The 21,631-nt window shown below is 51.8% G+C and overlaps 1 protein-coding gene across 1 annotated transcript; it reads right to left on the minus strand.

Annotated features, from left to right (window-relative positions):
* Window positions 1-347: 347 nt before the first annotated feature.
* Window positions 348-20,270, minus strand: GNA15 (G protein subunit alpha 15). The gene is made up of 7 exons (XM_055566663.1): window positions 19,792-20,270; window positions 11,407-11,591; window positions 9,382-9,536; window positions 8,440-8,568; window positions 5,666-5,795; window positions 3,905-4,058; window positions 348-1,270 (listed from the first exon to the last, which is right to left on the minus strand). Exons 1-7 carry the CDS (start codon window positions 19,934-19,936, stop codon window positions 1,044-1,046), a joined length of 1,125 nt encoding a protein of 374 aa, XP_055422638.1. The 5' UTR covers window positions 19,937-20,270; the 3' UTR covers window positions 348-1,043.
* Window positions 20,271-21,631: the final 1,361 nt, after the last annotated feature.

Genomic DNA, 21,631 nt, shown 5'->3' on the forward strand with positions numbered 1-21,631 from the left:
AGACCAGGATATGGTGAGTAGAGTCATCATTGTCTCCATCAGAGATGGCTGGTGGCTGCTGCTGGGATTTTGGGTGAGTAGCAGCAGAGGGCCCGCTAATACGACCCCATGATCACAGAGAGAGGCTGGACTTCACTTCCTGGCTTAAAGTGCACACAGTCCCGCACAGCTCTGTGTTCCGTGCCCTGCACAGCGGATGGACAAGTAGAACTTTTTCCTTCCTTTGCCATGTTGCTACCCTGTCCAGGGCAGGAGACTTGTGGCAGGACAGCGGGGGCCAGGGATGGGGGGTGGGGTGTTAAACAGGACGCCCCTAAGAAACCAAAGTTCTCCAGAATGTCATTTCTTTAATGTCCACCCTGCAAGGGGCCATGCAGAAGGTGAGGGAATAAATACAGAAGGTTGTAAGATGCAGTGCTTCCGGCTTCCAGCCTGGGAAGGAAGGCGGATGCCTGTGGACCTCGGTTTCTTTCATCTGCAAACCGGGGCAAGACACACTTTGAGCCAAAGAGGCTCTGAAAAGGCGTCTCTTTCTCCTAAGAAAACGGAAGTCCCTGAGTTCCCCAGACCTCAGGCTGGGATGTCGATTCCTGTCCGCTAGGGGGCGCCAGATCCCGCGTCCCCGGCATGAAGGACCACTCCCCCCATCCCGGCACTGGCACAGAAGCCCCAAAGGGTCTCTGCCTGAGAGGACATGCCTATAGGGTCCTGAGAGAGCCCCACCCACCCAAGTCCTGGATCCCTTGCTCTTTTCACCCTTTCCTGCACCTTGGCCTCCTAAACGGCCACTGTGTTTTCTCTCCGAGGAGGTAAACTGAGTCGAGGGAAAGGGGATCCAGAGGCTGTCCTGACGAGGGGCGGAGAAGGAAGGGGATAGCGGCCGGCCTTCCACGCCGGCTCACTCGCGGTCCTTCCTCTACCTGGGTCTGGGGCTGGAGCGACATGGGGCATCTGGGCTAGCTGAGCGCTGGCCCACCCCGCGCCCACTGCCCGCAGGTTCCACCTGCCCCTCGCGGGTCCGAGTTCGGAACGGCAGGCCTGGGTCAGAGCAGGTTGATCTCGTCCAGGTAGCGGGCCAGGACCGAGTCCCGTACGTCCTTGAAAACCTTGCGGATGTTCTGTGTGTCCGTGGCGCATGTGTAGTGGCTGAAGAGGCGGCGGGAGCGCGGGCCCTTCCTTCCCCCGTCGGCACCGTCCACGCAGCCGGCATACATACGGGTGTACATGTCCAGAATGAACTTCTTGGCTGCCTCCGCGTCCTGCTTGGGGCCTGGGGACAGGGGTGGGCAGTCAGAGTACGCGGCTCGTGTGGCAGGTGAGCGTCCCTCCCTCCTGGGACCAAGGTAGACTCTGGACAACATCGGGGCTGCAGGAACCATCCGGCAGGGTGCCTGCCAGCCTCCACCATCTTTTGTGTTTCTAGCCATTCACAAGACTGAGGCCCAGCCAGTAGGAGCCTCAGGGGTAGGCTCATTTGGGTCACACGGCCTGGAATGGACCAATGAGGCTGGTCTCTGAGACTGCACAGAACCGTGTTAAAGACCCTCTCTCTTAGCTGGACTTGGAGCCTGGAGGTCCAGAGAAAGACATCCTGGGGAGATGAAAGAGAAGGGCAGGGATGGCTGCCCTGGTGAGGCACACATGGGATTTCCACCCCCTCCCCATCTCTCATTCATATACGTATGTGTATGAATATACGTATAAGTATGTGTATGAAGCTGCTAAGAGGCTTCAGTCGTGTCGGACTCTGTGTGTGTGTGTATACATATATACATATACACACGGACACATGTATATATGAAATATATATATAGAGAGAGAGAGAGAGTGAGTCAAGGGCTTCTGGAACCCAAGACCCGCCTCCACTACTTACAAGATGGGTTACCTTATCTGTTAATCCACCTAACCTCTGAGAGTCTGTTTCCTCATTTGTTTAAAACAGGGATCATAACCATCCTAGGCCTCCCTAAAGTGTTGTGAAGACTCCACACAATCATGTCGAGGGCTCAGTGTTCAATCAGAGAAGCTTTCAGGAGTCTGTACTATCATCATTCTGTCATAAAGGCAGGTTCCCATAGTGCTTACGACCTGCCAGCTTTGGATCCAGGAAACTTGGGAGGGAATCCTGCCTCTGCCAGTCACTAGCTGTGTGACTTTTGGCAAATAACTATGCCTCTCTGTGTGCTTCAGTTTCCCCATCTCTATAGTGGTGAGAGACATGAGTGCTACTGAACAGCGATTTTTTAATGAGCATTTTTAACAAGTCAGTACACGAGGGTGCTTCCATCAGTGTTAGATGTATTAGCTGTTATTGGCTTATTATTATTGTCATGAATATTATTTAGTAGAGAGGAGAGAAGACCGTGAGTCAGAAGTTAGCAAAGGGTGCTCCAGCCTCTGGGGCTGGGAGAAAAGGATGAGTTATGGGGGTTCCCTGCGACATGAAGGAAAACAAACCATCCTCAAAACGATCTACTTTATCCCTGTTTCCAACTCTCCAAGCCATGGTCCCACTTCTGAACTGCCCAGGGGATGCTCGGGGAAGAGGGAGAAGAGTGTCCAGGCCACCTTCCTGGAACAAGCTGACATCTGTCACCCAGACCTCAAGTCTTGTGGGTAAGATTGGGTGAGACTGGCCACACAGGCTCTGACAGACCAGTGGTCACACCTGTGGCTGCTGCTGCAGCTGCTGCTAAGACGCTTCAGTCGTGTCCGACTCTGTGCGACCCCACAGACGGAAGCCCACCAGGCTCCCCTGTCCCTGGGATTCTCCAGGCAAGAACACTGGAGTGGGTTGCCATTTCCTTCTCCAATGCATAAAAGTGAAAAGTGAAAGTGAAGTCGTGTTCGACTCTTAGCCACCCCATGGACTGCAGCCTACCAGGTTCCTCCATCCATGGGATTTTCCAGGCAAGAGTACTGGAGTGGGGTGCCATTGCCTTCTCTGCACACCTGTGGTGACATCATCAAGACTTACACACCAAGCTCATGCTAAGGGTTTCACTTACTGTGGTTGATTGTGTATTAGGATGAATACACAAAACTCACAATTTGGTGATACACCAAATCCATGTCCACTCAGAATCTCAGAATATGACCTTATTTACAAATTGTGGGTTTTGGACGTGCATTTTAAGCTAAAATGAGATCACACGAGGTTAGGTCATGTCCTAAACCCAATGACTGGTGTCCTTGTAAGAAGAGAAGAAATGGGGACTTCCTTGGTGGCACAGTGAACAAGAATCCACCTGCCAGCGCAGGGGGACATGGGTTCAATCCCTGGTCTGGGAAGATTCCACGTGCCGCAGGGCATCTAAGCCTGAGCTCTAGGGCCCATAAGCCACAACTACTGAAGCCCATGCACCTATAGCCTATGCTCCACAACAAGAGAAGCCCCCACAATAAGAAGCCTGTGCACCACAACGAAGAATAGCCCCCACTCCCCACAACAAGAGAAAGCCCACATGCAGCAACAAAGACCCAGCACAGCCAAGAACAAAAAAAGAAGAGAAGAGACAACCAGAGACAGAGAGTCACGGGTAACAGAGGTAGAGATTGGAGACACGCAACTACAAGTCACGGAATGCTAAGGATTACAGGTGACTGCCAGAAATTAGGAGGGAGGCCTGATTCAGATTTCTGGCCTCCTAAACGATGAGGGAGAAATTTCTGCTGCTTTCAGCACCCAGTGTTTAGGCTTCTGTTACTGTCTCCCCATTCAACGGAGGGGGAAGCTGAGACTCAGAGGTCTCCGGCAGAGATCAGAGATGGGTCTGGAACTCAGGTCTGTCTGACTGCACTTGGAACCCCAGTGACTCCAGGCTGAGGTGTGGCCTGAACCACTGTCTCTCTTGGGAGCTGCTTTTGGAAAGTGAAGGGTATAGAAAGTTCTAGAACCACTCACCCCGGAAACTGGGGAAGTAGGTAGCCAGGTGGGATGTGGGGATCTTCTCCTCCAGGATGTCGGTTTTGTTGAGGAAGAGGATGACGGAAGTGCTTTTGAACCAGGGCAGTTCCAGGATGGTCCCAAACAGGGCCAGACTCTCCTTCATTCGGTTCTGGGTTGGGAGGCACAGGCTGGTCATGGATCCAGATGGATGCTCGGCCTGAACAGGAGCCCTACCCGCAGGTGGAGATGGGGCTGGCAGCCCACCATCCAGCAGCTTGAGGCTCCCCAGTTCCCGCCAGGCTGGGACTCAGGGCAGTGGGGCCGGCTGCCTGTGTATGCCCAAGATTGTTTTGTGCCTGTACTGGTTGGGCTAGTGTACCCCACCCCCAAACTCATGTCCACCTGGAAATTCAGAATGAGACCTGATTTGGAAATAGGGTCTTTGAAGATGTAATTAGTTAAGAATTGGTCACACTGGAGTAGGGTGGGCTCTGACTCCAATGTCCTTATAAAAAGGGGAAATCAAAGGACTTCCCTGGTGGCCCAGTGGTTAAGACTCTGTGTTTACAATGCAGGGGGCAAGGGTTCCATCCCTGGTTGGGGAACTAAGATCTCACATGCCATGCAGCATAGCCAAAAAAGTTTAAAAATTATTTTTAAAAATAGGACTCAGGGAGATGGCCATGTGAAGATGGAGGCATAAATGGTGTGGTGTCTTCTCCAGTCAAGGAACCCCAAAGATTGTCAGCATACCAGAAGTTGGGAGAGCCTGGGACAGATTCTCTTTCACAGGGTCAGAAGGAAACAGCCCCACTGACACCTTGACCTCAGATTTCTGGCCTCCAGGACCATGAGACAATAAATTTCTGTTGTTTCAGCTCTACCACCCACTCCCCACGACCAGCCCTACCTCCCAGTTTGTGGGACTTCATCACAGCAGCCCAAGCAAAGTGGGACATCGTGTGTGGCTCGGTTCAAGCAAGATCTGTGTCAGAATGACCTCAAATTGATTCTATCTGACTCAGTTTGATTCTATCTGACTCAGCCCGAAAGTACAAATTATAACACCTGACCCTTGGATCCTGAAACTGTCTATGTGAAACTTTAACTCTGAAAAGTGCACATGTCAGAGATAATAGTGTGCCCAACCTTCACCGTGCTCAGTCGCTTTGGTCGTGTCTGACTCTTTGTGACCCCATGGACTGTAGCCCACTGGGCTCTTCTGTCCATGGGATCTCCCAGGCAAGGATACTGGAGTGGGTTGCCATTTCCTCCTCCAGGGGATCTTCCCGAACCAGGAATTCAACCCGCATCTCCTGCATCTCTTGCATTGCAGGTGGATTCTTTACCGCTGAGCCACTAGGGAAGCTGAATTAGGAGAAGAATTCATGAAAAGGAGAAGAATCCTGAATAAAAACAGGACATAGCCCCATTCCCACAGCATGACCCATACTCCCAGGACACACACACTGTGCTTCAGGGTGTGGGAATAGGGTGGTGTGCCTTGAAGCTTGAGTATCCAACTGTGTGTGTGTGTGTGTGTGTGTGTGTGTGTCCCCAGGGTCCTTGTCTCACAAATACTTGTGGATCTGTGCATTGGGGTTCAATGGTCAGGCCACAAAAGAGTGGACGGTGAAGCTCAAAGCCACGCCAGACACACAAAGACTCCCTCAAGAGTGGCGGTAGGCTTTCCTGCTCAGTTGAGGGTCCCTGGGCCAAGGAGTGAGTAAGAAGGGTAGGGGAGACAGCACCCCCACATCCCCAGTGGCACCTCACCTCTTGGTTGTTTTCCTCCAAACACTGGTCATATTCACTCAGTGAGGCCAGGTAGATGAGGGCAATCACGTTCTCAAAGCAGTGGATCCACTTCTTGCGTTCTGACTTCTGGCCCCCGACGTCCACGATCCTGCGGGGAAACCATCTCCTGTCAGAGCTCAGACCCAATCAAGGACCCTGAGACATGGCACCCCAGACCCCAGTCATGGCTGGGACATGCCACAATCAACATTAATAGCAGCAAGAATAGATGCTAGCCACCTGTGTGTGACTGCCTTTCACCCCATGGGGTAGGCATCACTATTATACCCATTTTACAGATGAGAAAACTGTAAGTACAGAGAGGAGAGGGGACTATCCTGAACTTCTGTTGCACTGGGCTGCCTTCTACCCCACAGTAGAGGACAGCTGATTGGACACATCCTCAGCCTGCCCTGTTGACTGATGACCCAGGGGAAGTTGCAAAATGTCTCCAGAACTCAGTTTTCCATTGGCTGTGTTCTGGGTGACCACGGGAGCGTCCAGCAGCCACACTGATGGACAAGAGCCATCCCCTTTGTTTGCGTCCCAGGACGAGTGTTCGCCTCCACCCCCAGACACACCACAACAAAAACCTGAGCCCTCCCGCCTTCCTGTTGTCTCTTCTAAGAAATATGGGTCGCTGATAACAAACCCTGCGTCATTTACCCGGGGATGCGACCATTACTCAGGCAGCAGGCAGGAAATGCCAGAAGCCTCAGAGCAAGAAAAGACTTGCCCTGATGTACAGGAGGAAAATCCAGACTGGTGCCTGAGGCTCCTGAGTCCCAAAACCGGCCTTTCTGGTGATCCCCAGATTGCCTCAGACCCTGTGTCCAGGGTCATATGGGGGAGGCAGTGGCTTCGAATGGGGCTCCAGAGGCTGAGACAGCTGTGGGGTTCACTTACTGTCCAGCCTCCCAGCTCAGAGTCTCCCTTTCCTCTGAGCCCTCACCTTTGCCTTGAGAATGGACTTAAGTTTCCCCTTCTGAAAATTCCTCTCCTCTACCCAGTCTTTCCTCTGAACTTCCCCAACCACTACTTCTACTCCTAAACTTTCACCAACTCACCCATCCACCTGTTCATCCATCCACCCACCTCCTCGTTTATCCATCTTTCCACCCACCCATCTAGTCACCCATCTGTCCACATATTCACCCAACCATTCATGCATTCATCCATCTATCTATCCATCTATCCACTCATACAGCCACCCTTTGATCCATCTATCCACCTACCTATCCATCTATCCATTCACCAACCCAACAATCCACTCATCCATTCACTCATTCCTTCATCCATCCAGCCTTCCATCCATCTATCCACCCATCTATCTACCCATCCATCCACCCATCCATTCTTCTATCTTTCCAACCATACACTCATATACACAAACTTGCACTCTGACATTCAGTTGATTATCACTAGAGGAGCGATGGCTTCCCCGATGGCTCAATAGTCAAGAATACACCTGCAATGCAGGAGACAAAGGAGACGTGGATTGAATCCCTGGATTGGAAAGATCACCTAGAGGAGGGCATGGCAACACACTCCTGTATTCTTGTCAGAAAAATCCCATGGACAGAGGAGCCTGGAGGGCTACAGTTCAGGGAGTCACAAAGAATTGGACACGACTGAAGTGACTGAGCACACACACTCACTCAATATCACATAATATATCAATCAAAGAAGCAGTAGAATCAGTCTCAAGCTGTAACTTCAAGGGGTTCTCCATCTAGTGGAGGAGACCCAAACGCAAACAGTAAATTATGAACCTTCTTGTTTCAAAAGCATGGAGCCAAGAGGGAGGGCCATTCAAGGAAACAAGAGGTCAACATGAGTGGGTTGAACACTGGAGGTTTTCAGGCACACCTGCACAGCTCTCTGTCACCATCTTGCTAAGGTCATTGAAGATTCTCTAAAGGCCAATTCCAGAAGTTGCTTGTCTCTCTGACCTTTTCTTGGTCTTTGACACTGGTCATGGCTCTGCATGGACCATTCTTGGCTGCACAGGACCCCCACACCTCTCTGTCTTCCAGCTCAGGCCTGTTTGTGCCCAGCCATCTCCCAGATGTCCCAGACTCCTCAGACCCAACCTGCCCCTAAATAACTCCATCAGCTTTTCTAACACCTCCCTCTCTACCACCACCACAGTGGTTTTTACCATCTACACCATCATCTTGATGGGAAACTCACAGCAAATCATTTTTGACTGCCTGCTCTAATTCCCACACTCACCCATTCTACATCAGAAACACTTCTTGCACCATTCCATCATTTCCATGCTCGTGGCCACTGCCCAGACCTTTCCCAACCCTGTCTGCCTGAACCATGGCTCCTGCCTCCTCCTGGGTCTCCTGATGCCCAGCCTGAACCCCTCATTGATCACTAGAGGGATCACCCTCTGAGCTTCCCCAGCCCCAAATCAATCCCTCTGATCTAGCCCTGACTGCACAGTCTCTGTCTCCTCCTTCCCATCACCCCATAGCTCTAGTGAACTCCTAATCATTCTTCAATGTGCTAAGACCAATGCCTCCTCCTCCAGAAAGACTTCCCCTCCCAGAATTCTGGGGGCTATGTGTGGGCCCTTCCAGGTCCCAGTCCTGACTCCATGGGGGGATGGAGATGTCTATACCCAGCTTTGCCTCCTCCAGCCTGACAGGCCCTTTGTGGGCTGGGACAGACAACTCCTACTCAGCCCTCAGCGCTGCAGCTCCTTTGGCCTTCCTACAAGAGCTTCCAAGCTCTGTGCTCACCTCAGGTTGGTTTTCTGCACTGAGAAGCAGTACTCGTTGATCCCGGTGGTAGGCATGCGGCTGCGGAGCACGTCCTGTGCGGTAGGGATGTAGCCCTCTTCCGTGATACGGTCCAGATTCGACAAGTAGCTGTGGAGCCGGAAGACCTGAGTGCTGGCCTTGCAACCTCCCTTTGCTTCTCAGATTTCCCCTGACCCAGGGCCCCATGAGGACCCTGCTGGGGGAGGAGAGCCCCCAGAGAGGCCAGCATTTCTGTGGGTCCCAGGTGGCTGAGGAGCACAGCCTGAGGCCACAGGAGCCTCAGGGAGAAGCAGCTTCACCCTCAGGGCAGTGTGTCTCTCTGGGGAGGGTGTCACCCCAGGTGTATCACTGCCACAAGAGCAGTGATACCCTTGAGGACTAGAAGCCAGCGTTGAGCCCAGGACACCATCACCCCAGAAATGGTCTCATGCCAGAAATGGTGTCACCCCAGGGCAATGTCATCCTAGAATAGTCACCTTCGAGGTGCCATCACCCCAGAAACAGTGTCATCCCAGGAGCTGTGTCCCCCCAGAAACATCACCCCAAGAGCTATGACATCCCAGAAACAGCATCACCCCAGGAGCTGTGTCCCCCCAGAAACATCACCCTGAGAGCTATGTCACTCCAGAAACAGCATCACCCCAGGAGCTCTGTCACCCCAGGAGCAGCATCACCCCAGGAGCTGTGTCACCCTGGTAACAGTGCACCCCAGGAACTGAGTCACCTGTGAGCAACGTCACCCCAGAAACACCCTCACCTGGGAGTCAAGACCACCCACAGCACCCCCGCAGAGGAAGCCGACCAGCCTTGGGATCGCTCTGCCTGCTTGGATCCCTGGGAATGGGTCTCCTCAGACTGTCCAGGCACAGCCTCCCGCCCCAGACTTTGGTCCCTTACCCGGCCCGCGGACCCCAGACTCACTACACAGCCGAGTCAAGCAGGTGGAACTCTCGCCGGCGCTCATAGCAGGCGCGGATGCCGGTGTCCTCCCACAGCCACTGCATGGCCACAGCGTGGCGCTTCTCGAATTTGGTCACCTTGTAGGGGTCCTGGCTCATGATCACACTGGCGTGGTGCTGGGAAGGGATGGACGGGGCGGGTCAGAGCAGCAGGACAGGGAGGGCGGGGGGCGGGGCTGCCCTCCTGCCGTCTCTGCCCCCTTGGCGCACGTGTCTGCAGGCCGCAGGGGCAGCAAGGAGCGCCAGTTAGGGTGACCCTGCGCGGGGCAGCAACCTCTGCTCCATCTGTCCGCTTTTCTTTGCACCGGAAGCAGGCGCTCTTGTTTATGTTTGAATTATCTTTTTATAGAGGTAATTAAGCTACCAGGAGGTCATGAAGGTGGCCCTAGTCCGGAGTGCCCTTATAAGAAGAGATTGGGACACAAACACAACCGAAGGATGGCCATGCGAGGATACAGAGGACAGCCGTCTGCAAGCTAAGGAAAGAAGACTCATAGTGAACCAACCCTGAGGTCTTAGGGGTCAGGACCTGTATACACTGCTGGGGAGAACGTAAACTGGTACAGCCACTGTGGAAAACCCTTTGGAAGTTCCCCCCAAATTAAAAATAGAGCCACCAGGAATTCCCTGGCAGCCCAGTGGTTAGTATTCCACACTTTTACTGCCGAGGGTCCAGATTCAATTTCTGGTCAGGGAACTAAGATCTCACAGGCTGTGTGCAGCAGCCAAAAAAATAAATAAGCAAATAATTTGTTTTTTAAACATAGAGCTACCATATGATCCAGCAATTCCACTCGTGGGTATGAAATCAGGATCTTGAAAAGATATCTGCACTTTCAGGTTCAACCCAGCGTTATTGACAGTAGCCAAGATGTGGAAAGAATCTAAATGCCCATCGATGGATGAATGAATAAGGATGTAGATATAGGGACTACTATGCAGCCTTTAAAGAGAAGTAAATTCTGCAATAGAGGACAAGGCGGATAAACCTTGAGAACATTATTTTAAGTGAGATAAGCCAGTCATAAGACAGATCCTGCCTGATTCTACTTACACAAAGAATCTGGAAGCAGCAAGTGCACGGACACAGGGAATGGAATGGGCTGAGGGGACGGGTTGGGGGTTGATATGAATAAAGTTCCTCTTAGTCAAGGGGAACGCCTTCTAGAATTCTTTCTTTATGACATTGTATCTGCAGTTACTGATACTGTATTGTGCACTTAAAATTTGCTAAGAGAGTAGATTTCATGTGGAATGTTCTTCATACAATAAAATCTTTAAAAAGAAGGGTGGAGACTTCCCTGGTGTTCCAGTGGTTAAGACTCCCTGCTTCCAATGCAGGAGGTGCAAGTTTGATCCCTGGTCAGGGAACTAAGATCCCACATGCGGTCTGGTGCAGCCAAAAATAAAATAAAATAAAGAAATATAAAAAGAAGGGTGATGTGACACATGGTCTGCTTAGCACTGTTCCCTCAGCAGGGTGGGGCAGGGCTCAGGAACCAGTCCACCATAATAATACTTCTAGAACAAAACATATGCCCACTCAGGACTCCTACCAGGCATCATAAGGTCCGAGGGAGAGATGATTGAGCCTTGGGAGTCCACGGGGGAACCCTTGAGGTGGGGGCACATGCTGGTGCTGAAAGTGAAACTGTTTAGCCTCTCAGCCCTGTCCAGCTCTTTGCAACACCATGGACTGTAACTCACCAGTTGCCTTTGTCTGTGGGATTTCCCAGGCAAGAATACTGGAGTGGGTTGCCATGCCCTTCTCCGAGGGAATCTTCGTGACCAAGGGATCGAACCCGGGTCTCCCTCATTGCAGGCGGATTCTTTACCTACTGAGCCACCAGCTAGTGCTAAGCTGCCTTACATGCACACCAGGATCCCAAGAAACCTTGGAGGGGGCGGTTCTTAAGAACTTAGGCGATCTGAGGGGATGCGGTCCCACCTGGAAGCCCTAAGGGAGCCCCCTCCCCACGGGGCTCACCTTGCTCTCGGGCCAGCTGAAGGGGATCTGTAGCCGTTCCATAGCTTCAATCATGCTCCTCATGGATATGAAGATGTTCTGGTAGACTAGGGGCCGGAAGTTCTTGCGGTCTTCTTCTGAGTAGCCCGCCCCATGGATGATACGCATCTGCTTGATAAACGTGCTCTTTCCACTCTCGCCGGGACCTGGGGAAACGGCCACCATGGTCAGCTCAGCCCTCGGGGGGCTCCTGCCACCTGGCACCCGCCACCCCTGGGCAATGGGGCTCAAATCCCGGCTCCATGACCCTGGGCGAGCGCCTTCACGGCCCTGGTGTTTGTGTCTCCACCTGTAAAACGTGGTTTGCTGGGTGGCCTGAGGGTTAAACTGGTTCAGGAAAACGTCGTCCTGGAGGGTTGACAAACCACTGGCCCTCAGACAAAGCTTGTCAGTGCCTGATTTTGTTTCGTTTTTGTTTGATTTGATTTGATTTTCTGTTTCATTATTATTATTTATTTGGCTATGCTGGGTCTTCTTGGCAGCATGGTGGATCTAGTTCCCCAACCAGAAGTCAAACCGAGGTCCCCTACATTGTGAGGTTGATGTCTTACCCACTAGACTCCCCTGGGGAAGTCCCTGTTTTTTGTTTTGTTTGCATTTTGTTTTTGGCTGAGCTGCATGGCTTGTGGGATCTCAGTTCCCCAACCAAGGATTGAACCAGGCCCTCGGCAGTCAAAGTGTGGAGTTCTAACCAGTGGACCTCCAGGGAATTCCTGACAGCCACCTGTTTTTGCATGGCCAGCAAATTTTTACAGTGTGCATGGTTTTTACATTTCTAATTATTTTCACGATTACAATTTTTACAGTTTTTAAATGGTTAGTTTTTGCATTTTTTACATGGCTGAGAGGAATCTAGACGCTGTTTGATGACACCTAAAAATTACATGAAATTCAGGTTTCAGGGTCAGTAAATAAAGTTCTGGGCTTCCCTGGTAGCTCAGCTGGTAAAGAATCCATCTGAAATTCAGGAGACCCCGGTTTGACTTCTGGGTAGGGAAGATCCCCTGGAGAAGGGATAGGCTACCCATTCCAGTATTCATGAGCTATCCTGGTAGCTCAGATGGTAAAGAATCCTCCGGCAAAGCGGGAGACCTGGGTTTGATCCCTGGGTCAGGAAGATTCCCCCGGAGAAGGGCATGGCAACCCACTCCAGTATTCTTGCCTGGAGAATCCCCATGGACAGAGAAGCCTGGTGCGTTACGGTCCGTGGGATCTCTAAGAGTTGGACACGACTAAGCACAGCAAATAAAGTTTTAATTGGCACATGGCCACACCTGGTTGTATATAAATTATCTAGAGCTGGTTTCTTGGGACAGCAGCACAGTTGAGCAGTCAGAGACCCTTCAGCTTGCAAAGCTGGAAAGATTTACTGTACCGTGCTGTTTAGTCGCTAAGTCTTGTCTCTTTAGAGACCCCATGGACTGTGGCTCACCAGGTTCCTCTGTCCATGGGATTCTCCCAGCAAGAATACTGGAGTCGGTTGCCATTTCCTTCTCTAGAGGATCCTCCTGACCCAGGGATTGAAGTCAAGTCTCCCACATGGCAGGAAGATTCTTTACCACTGAGCCACCTGGGAAGCCCAAAATGATTTTATATCTGGCCCTTTACAGAAAAAGTCTGTGGACCCCTGGCTTAGAATGCACTTTGATATAGTAAGAGTTACATTCCTGTTCACTACTATTAGCAGTAGTAGTCTTTACCATAATTATAATTACTGTTATCATTATTTGCTATAATTATTTCAGGTAGAGAAAGTTTTATGAAGGAAATACAATAGGATAAACAGAGTGATTAAGTGACTACTGCTAAGTGCATGGAACACTTCTCAGTGGAGGTAACATTGGGGTTGAGATCTGAAGGCTGAGAAGGTTGCTCCCGTGTCAAGGTGTGGGGAAAGGGAGCACCAGGCAGCAGACAGAGCATGTGCAAAGACCCTGGGGCAGGACTGTACCTGATGTGTTTGACAAACAGATGGGAGACCCGTGTGGCTGGAGCAGAGTGAGCAAGGGGGAGGGAGGAGGGGAGGGCAGGGAGGGGATGGGGCTGGTCATGCAGAGGCTTGTGGGCTACAGGAGAACTTGGGCTTTTACCCTCAGGGAGGTGGAAGCCTGGAAGGCTGTGGGCAGAGGAGGGGCAGGGCCTGACGCAGGTGCTCACAGGTGCTCTCTGGTTACTGCAGGGAGGGCTTCCCACCAGCCAGATGGTTCAGGCTGACCCAGGTGGCCAAGTGGAGTGAGACCGAAGGGGACATTCACATGAGATACTTGGGAGACAGAACCCACACAACCTCACAGTGAAACAGAGTGGGATGAGGCTCCTTGCAGGCTCATCTACAGAATTTCCAGGGCCAAGTGCAGGATGAACCCTCAGGGCCCTTCTGAGTGCAGGGTTGCATGGCCCAAAAGCCAGGAGTGGGTCTGTGATATTAACACTAGAACCTTCCAGAGCCCAGGACCAGGAGCTCAAAGAGAAAGGCCTGGCTCGATGCTCTCTGAGCCCCAGTATCTCCCTCTTGGAGCCTCTGTTTTCTCATCTGTGAAATGGGCTTGACAGCCAGGTGAGAGATACATGGCCAGGAGGCCTCCTCCCACACCTCCATCACCCTGCCAGCCCCTGGGGGACCCTGGCGTGGGGTCCCTCCAAGGGCAGGGGACACTCGTGCAGGAGGAACTGAGACCAGCTGCAGAAAGGGAAGGGGTAGCCTGGCTGGAGCCAGAAAGAGGAACCGGGAGCAGTGGGAACATAGTGGGGAGGAGGCAGGGAGTGTGGGAAGTGGCGGAAGAGAGAGTGATCTCCCATATCACCCATGGCGGGGCTCCAGTCCCTCCCTGCCCCCAGCACATTTGAGTGCAGTGAGGGGTGGGCTGCTGACACTACCGCACTTGAGATCCAAGAAGAAGAGTCACTTTTCTGTTACCCTAAAGGACATTCATGGGGAAACTGGAAACACTGGTGGGACGTGATGGAGACAAGACTGTATCACATGCATCAGCCGCTCATCATCGTCCTGGGGATCTTTGCTTTTTAGTGGGACCCAAACCCACAGAAGTATTTGGAGGATAAAAAGGTGAAAAGTAATTATCCTCCAATTAAAAATAAATAAAATTTTAAAAAAAGATCAGGGCTGTAACTGTACTCACAAATGGATCAAAAAACAATGAATATATCCGTACTAAATATATAAATGTATAGCAAAGTGGGACTTCTCTGGTGGTCCAGTGGCTAAGACTCTGCACTCATAATGCAGGGGTCCTGGGTTCAATCCCACATGCCAAAACTAAATAATCTGATACTGCAACTAAAGATTCTATATGCTGCAACTAAGACCCAGAGCAGCCAAATAAATAAATATTTTTAAATGTAATTGCATTTAAAAAAGTAAATATATAGCAAGTAAGCTATAGACATACATCATGTAAATTATAAATATATACACACACATATATATATGTGTATGTGTATGGAGAGGGAATAAAGGGCATGAGATAAAATATTAACATTTTCAGAAGAATCCAGTACAACTTTTCTGAAACTCTGAAAGCATTTCAAAATGTAAAGTTAAGAAAGTAGGAGGAAAACCCCTCAAATGCCAGGTGAGATACTGCATTGGAGGCTGAAATGAGAAAAGGGTATTTGTGGAAAAACCAGTGGAATCTAAACTTTGGAGTTGAGTTCACAGAAACTTAAGGGTACAGTTCCCACGTTAATATCTCAGCTATGACAGCCCAGGGCACTTATGTAAGAAGTCATCATAGAGGAAGCTGTTCAGAAGTTGGGAATTCTCTGTGCAGTCTTTGCCACGTTTTTGTCCATTGAAAGTGATTCCAAAATAAAAAGTTTCCAGGACTTTCCTGGTGGTCCAGTAGTTAAGATTCTGTGCTTCCAATGCAGGGGGCATGAGTTCGATCCCTGGATGAAGAACTAAGATCCCGCATGCCATGCAGCATGGCCAACAATTAAATAAGTTAAATGTTTACTATAAACAAATTAACAACAAAGAGATACCACCCCTTCAGTCAGGAGCCACCTGTCTCAGATTCTGAAATTCCTTGGGTTTCAGGACAGAGATACATCAAACTCACTAAATATTCCTGCAGTGGGATATCTGACTATCACAGTCGGTGAGATAAACCCACAACCTCACCTCCCACTGGGAAACCTGGACAGATGGGCTGGTTTCTGCTTTTTAACAGCTCTATTTATTTATTTATTTGGCATATCACGTGGCATGTGGGACCTTAGTTCTCCAACCAGGCATTGACACTACCTCCCCTGCAATGGAAGCAAGGAGTCCTAACCACTGTACTACCTGGGTAGTCTGGTGGGGGGTCCATGCCCCAGCTCCCCCAAGCCCACAAGAGGAATGGCCCTTGGCTCCACTTTTCAGGTGGAAAAACTGAGTCCCAGATTGGTGGGGTCCTGCAGTTGGTGAGTGGCCAGATTGGGACTAAAACCCAGTTTTGAGTCCAGAGTTCTTGGGCTCTTTCATGATCATTCTGGGAAATTCCCCAGGTGCTGCATGAATCATTGTCATCATTCGTGTCTTCCCAGCAACAAAGATTTAAGTCTTAGTATCTGCCAAGCCCTGAGCCCAGGTCCTCTCTGACTGACCTTGGTGGATCCTCACAAACATTCCTGCTGTGTTCCCATTCACAGTGGAGACATGGGGGCTCAGAGAGGTGCAGTGACTTTCCCAAGGTCACACAGCTAATGGAGAAGCAGAGGAGTAAAAACAAACCCTTGTGGATCCTTCACCAACAAAATAGGATGTGGATGGCAGGCTGAGTCAGGCATCATCAAAATATCAGTTAATAGGATTTTTCTTCACACACTCCGAAGCTCATCGGCTCCTCTGGGTGCTGCCAAAATGGCAGTGAGACCTACGGCAGGGGACTACATTCTTTGACCTTCCTCTGGGCTGCTACTCTGGGAGCACAAACAGAGATCTCACCAAGCAACAGTTAATTTTGTTGGGATGCACTGTTTCGTTAAAGAAAACAAAAAATAAAAAGCCTGGTTGCCACCCAGAACTTGGGTTTCATGACTCACATGTGAGTCCCAACCTGAAGTCTGAAACACTTCACCTTTGCAGCCATTACTCCTAGAATCACTGAGGATTCAGGAGCCTCTCGTGGTATGGTTCAGGAAGCTCCCCAAATGATGCTGAAAGACGTAGGAGAGCTGTCTCCACCTGGCACAGCCTTGCAGCCCAGACGGGAAGTGGCCGCTTCCTCCTGGGCACGGGGGAGGAAGTGGAAATGCAGAGGCCAGGAGCTGCGCCAAGTCCCAGGCATCACAAGACACCGGGTGGCTCCTTCCATGGGAAACCGCAGCCCCCACCCCACCATCCACTCCTGGAAGACGGGGCTCCTGGGGCCAAGGGGGTCAGGCCCGGGCAGCTGGAGACCACACAGCTCAGCTTCCATGCCCAGCTCTGCCTCCAAACCGGCTGCAGACTCCAGACCCAATCCTGCCACCTCCCTGGGCCTCAGTTTCCCCATCTGACAGGGCAGTCAACAGCGTGGACTTTGGAACTGAAATTCTAGGCTCCAGTCCTGGCTCTGTGACTTTGGACAAGTTGCTTCACCTCTCTGGGCCTTGGTTTCCCCATCTGGGGATAGGAATGGTTCCCACCTCACATAGGACAGACAGAGCTGGCTTCTTTATTATTATTATTATTATTATTATTAGAGGGGGCACACTGCATGGCATGTAAGATCTTAGTTCCACAAAAAGGGATCAAACCTGCACGCTCTGCCATGGAAGCTTGGAGTCTTAACCACTGGACCACCAGGGAAGTCCCAGAGATGGCTACTTTAATTGTTTGCTTCAGACTCTTCCCCCTTCTCAATGTGGTGACTACTTCCTGCCAGGGACAGACCCCTGGTCCCTTGGGCTTCTTCCTCAAAAGGATCAACTATCTCCCAGAAAAAAATCAAAAACTTTTAAATTCAATTCCTGTTTTTAAGAAGGAGGGCAGGTGTGGAGGCAGCCCTTGGGGCTTGGATGGGGATGGTTGAAACCACAGTCCAGCAGGCCGTCCACAGGGCTACATCAGTGCTTGGACATGTGAACAACCTCCCTTCTCCCCTCTCCCCTGACCACGAGCAGAAGTGGCTTCCTGATTTGGGGCTGGCTGTCCAGTAGTCAGTGGAGCAAAGGACTCTACCAGCTCTAGGAAGATACAGTATAAACTCTGGGAAAAATCACCCCGAAAACTGGATTCATTCATTCATTCACTCATTTATAAAGCATGCCCTCATGACCAGGCCACTGTACTCCTGAAAAATGCTGAGGACAAAGGAGTGAATAAGATGGACATGGTCTCTACCTCTGTGTTGTTTGCTGTGTCACTGGAGAGACAGATGGTGAAAAAGGAAACAGGGAAATACCAGAGAGAGTGTCACGAAGTGAGTGCTATGAAGAAAAACTGGGCAGAGGAAGAAGGATGGGTCTGACTTTGAAGCCAGGGAAATCAGGGAAGATGTCTCTGAGGAGGTGGCAATTGAGCTGAGACCCACCGGCCAGGCAAAGGCTTGTAGGGATGCTGAGAGCCCTTGGCAGGGAGAACAGCAAGTGCAGAGGTCCTGAGGCACAGTTAGAGAAACCTGAGATGTGCAAGGAGGGATCGCTAACACTGACAAACCCCTAGCCCAACTGAGCTCCTGCTGTTGCTGCTGCTGCTGCTAAGTCACTTCAGTCGTGTCCAACTCTGTGCGACCCCATAGACGGCAGCCTACCAGGGTCCCCCGTCCCTGGGATTCTCCAGGCAAGAACTCTGGAGTGGGTTGTCATTTCCTTCTCCAATGCATGAAAGTGAAAAGTGAAAGTGAAGTAGCTCAGTCGTGTCCGACTCCTAGCAACCCCCATGGATTTCAGCCCACCAGGCCCCTCCATCCATGGGATTTTCCAGGCAAGACTACTGGAGTGGGGTGCCATTGCCTTCTCCAAACTGAGCTCCTAGCTTCCCCAAAAGGAAGAGAAGACAAAGAATGAAAAAAGAGACATCACTACAAATCCTACAGACATGAAAGGATGACAAAGGAGTGTTAGAAACAATGTACGCCTGTATACTTGAAAACTTCAAGGAAACAGACAAATTATTTGGAAGATACCAATAACCAGAGCTCACAAAAGAATCGCCAACGTAGCTCTATTTATTAAAAAATAGTAAATACCATATCATATATAAAAGCCTAGTTATTTCAGAAAGTGAATAGAGATAGCTATTAAAGTCTTAATTAAAACTTTCCTGTGACTTCCAAAGGAAGACTCAAAGAAATTCTCTGAGATTCCACAGCAGGGACCATGGGTTTGATCCCTGGCCAGACAACTAAGAGCCCACATGCCATATAGGGCGAGGTCAAAAAACCAAAACAAAATAAAAACCCCTTCCAGGCTCAGATGGCTTCACTAGGGGGCTGTGCCCCACTTTCTCCTCTCTTTCCACCCCTGAGGGCTGCCCCTTCCCACTGAACAGGAGAAGAGACAGGGCAGCTATGCAGATGACCAAGCCCTGCCCTTTGTCCCAGGGCAGGCAGGTGGGAATTTGGGACCTCAGGGCCTTCCCCAGCCCTCGTCCAGGGCTCAGGCATTCCCAGGAGACCCTCCAAGGTTGGGGTCCCTGGGCTTAGGCCTGTGGGGCCACACACAGGGCAAAGTGACTGGGGGAGTGGACACATGTGGACCATAAGACGTGAGGTCTCAGAGGTCACAACTTCAGAGCCTTCCAATCCGTCACACCCGAATCACCCCAGCTCCCTCACAGGGTTTTGTTTACCTCCTCTTCTTGCTGCCGGAAATTATTTTATCTACTTGTTAGTTTACAGGCTCACGGTTTGGCTCCGTCACCAGAAGCTGAGGTCCCTAAAGTCAGGGACACACAACGCTCCATCTCCCCTGCTATTGTACCCCACCTCTAGGAATTATGCAGTACATCTTGAATGAATGAACCGATCCATCAATTAATCAATCCATTAAAGGTGCTTGGCCATGCTTTGACCATGGGACTCGTCCTGATAAACCACCAGAACAAACCTAGGTCAAGCCCTCAGAGGGACGGAAGGATCCTGGACTCTCCATGGTCGCAGGGCTAGGCTGGAGGTCCTGGCGCTGGGCAGCTCATTCCCTTCTCATGACTCAGGAGCCCGTAGGGCAGGCTGGGCCAGCCAGGCCAGAGTCAGGCCACCCAACTGAGCCACCTCCACCCCTGCAGATGCCCAGGTGGTGGCTGGGCCAAGGGAACGGGCCCACAGCTCCCTCCCTGGGCGGAGGAACCGAGCCTCAGTTGATTCATCCTGAAAGTGGGCTCCCAGGCTGCCCCGCCCTGGGTGGCCTCCTACTCACCCAGAAGCAGCAGTTTCAGCTCCCCTCGGTCGCGCTTCTTCTGCTCCAGGAGGATCTTGTTGATTTCCTGGTCGATCCGGGCCGCTGACTTCTCGTCCTCAGTCAGACACCACGGGCAGCAGCGCCAGGTGAGCGAGCGAGCCATGGCAGGGCCTCAGTGGGCACGAGGCGGCATCGCCCCCGCCCCCGCCCCGGGAGGAACCCCAGCCCAGCCGCTCTGGGGAGGGCTCCTGGCAGCCGGCGGGAAGGGCCTCCCTTGTCGTGGGGGTAGCCCCCCCAGGGACCCCCTGGCTTCCCGGCCTGGGTTACCAGCCGGCCCAGCTTCTCTAGGCCTGTGTGCCAGCCCCGGGGTGGAGGAGGAGAAAAGATGCTGGCTCAGGGCTCCCCGCCCATCCCCAGACCTGCCTGGCCCGGCCCGACAGGTTGACGGTTGACGGCAGAAGAGCTCAGAGATGAGGTGGGCGCCTCGGGGGAGGGCGGGCCGGGGAGGAAAGGCCAGCCGCCTGGGTGCACGCTGGGCCTCCTTCCTCATTCTGGAGAAGGGGTGGACCCGGTTCTCCGTCCTCCCTGAGCCTCTGACGCCCTCCCTGGCCCACGCCCCTCTTCCCTTCCTCTGGGCCAATTAGACGCAATCCTCAGAATACCTGTCACCATCTTTAATATATTTTTTTTTTTTATAACTTTTTGGCCATCCTGAGAAACATGTGGAATTTTAGTTCCCCCACCAAGGATCAAACCAGCGCCCCCTGCATTGGAAGCCTGGCATCTTAACCACTGGACTGCTAAGGGAAGTCCCCCATCCTGATATTTTTTTAAAAGAACATCCAAGGCCCAGGGGCACATACTGCTTTAAGCACTTTTGTGTATTACGGGAAGTGGGTTTCACACAGACAGCACCCCAAGTTCATTCCAGCCCCCTGCACAGATGGGGACATGGAGGCACAACCAGGCCTGACTCCCGGGGGAGGCTGTCCCACCCGTGGGGCCCCAGGGTTTCAATGCAGAGTCGGCAGCTTTAGAGCCAGGGCCATTCATTCTCCCTGCAAACTCGTATGTGGCGCCTCCTATGTGGCAGGCAATCTACGCAAAGATGGGACTGAAACGTCAAACGCCCCCCTACCTCCCTGTGTGATACCCTTGACAGACAAAGAAATACCTTAAATATATGTATATCCAAGCCTATCAGATGGTGATAAAGTGTGTGTGAGAGGAAAATAAAGCCCAGGGAGGGGATGGGAGATGTAGTGGGGCTCATCTGTGGCTTGAAACGTGAGGCAGGGGGAGCCAAAGAAGGTCACTCTGATGAGAGGACCTCTGGGACCAGGACGAGAAACTGGACAGGGAGCCTGGCCATAGAATCTCAGGAGTGGAAGCTGCTCCCCCAAAAAGCCAAGAAGTCACCATGCCCAGGTCTCCAGAAGTAGAGGGGGACCAGAGGGTGAATTGTGGCTGGTCCCCCACTGACTGCCTCCAATCCAGTAAGAACTTTGCTGTGTTTGGGAGCAGAACTCTCTGGGACAGGTTCTAGACACTTCTAGAAAGTTCCCAAACACCCCTCTCCCCAGAGATACACAGAATCCTGCAGCCTCCGGGCCCCTCCCAAAGGTGCTGGTGAGACCCAGAGAGGGTGTGTGTTGCACTTGGGACACACAGCCGCAACCGTCTCCCTCCACCACGCCCTAGCCGCGACCGGTGTGGTTTTCTTGCTGTTGATTCATAACGACTGGCAGATGGGAAGTTCGATAGGGGCCCCCTTGGGTCACTGGGGCCCGGCAAGCGCTGCCCTGCCCACCCCTGTCCCCGCCCCCAGACCGGATGGCCATGGGGAGGGGATGCTCCC

The sequence above is a fragment of the Bubalus kerabau genome, chromosome 1 (genome assembly GCF_029407905.1).
Source record: "Bubalus kerabau isolate K-KA32 ecotype Philippines breed swamp buffalo chromosome 1, PCC_UOA_SB_1v2, whole genome shotgun sequence".
In the NCBI taxonomy this organism is placed as follows: domain Eukaryota; kingdom Metazoa; phylum Chordata; class Mammalia; order Artiodactyla; family Bovidae; genus Bubalus; species Bubalus kerabau.

What these genes read in the sequence shown, in the direction of transcription:
- GNA15 (XM_055566663.1), bottom strand. Translation starts at nt 19,936, where the DNA reads ATGGCTCGCTCGCTCACCTGGCGCTGCTGCCCGTGGTGTCTGACTGAG. An exon ending in TCAGCTGGCCCGAGAGCAAG is followed by an intron (nt 9,537 to 11,406) that starts GTGAGCCCCGTG and finishes ATCCCTTCCCAG; the next exon opens with CACCACGCCAGTGTGATCAT. An exon ending in CTGCTTGACTCGGCTGTGTA is followed by an intron (nt 8,569 to 9,381) that starts GTGAGTCTGGGG and finishes CCGGCTCCACAG; the next exon opens with CTACTTGTCGAATCTGGACC.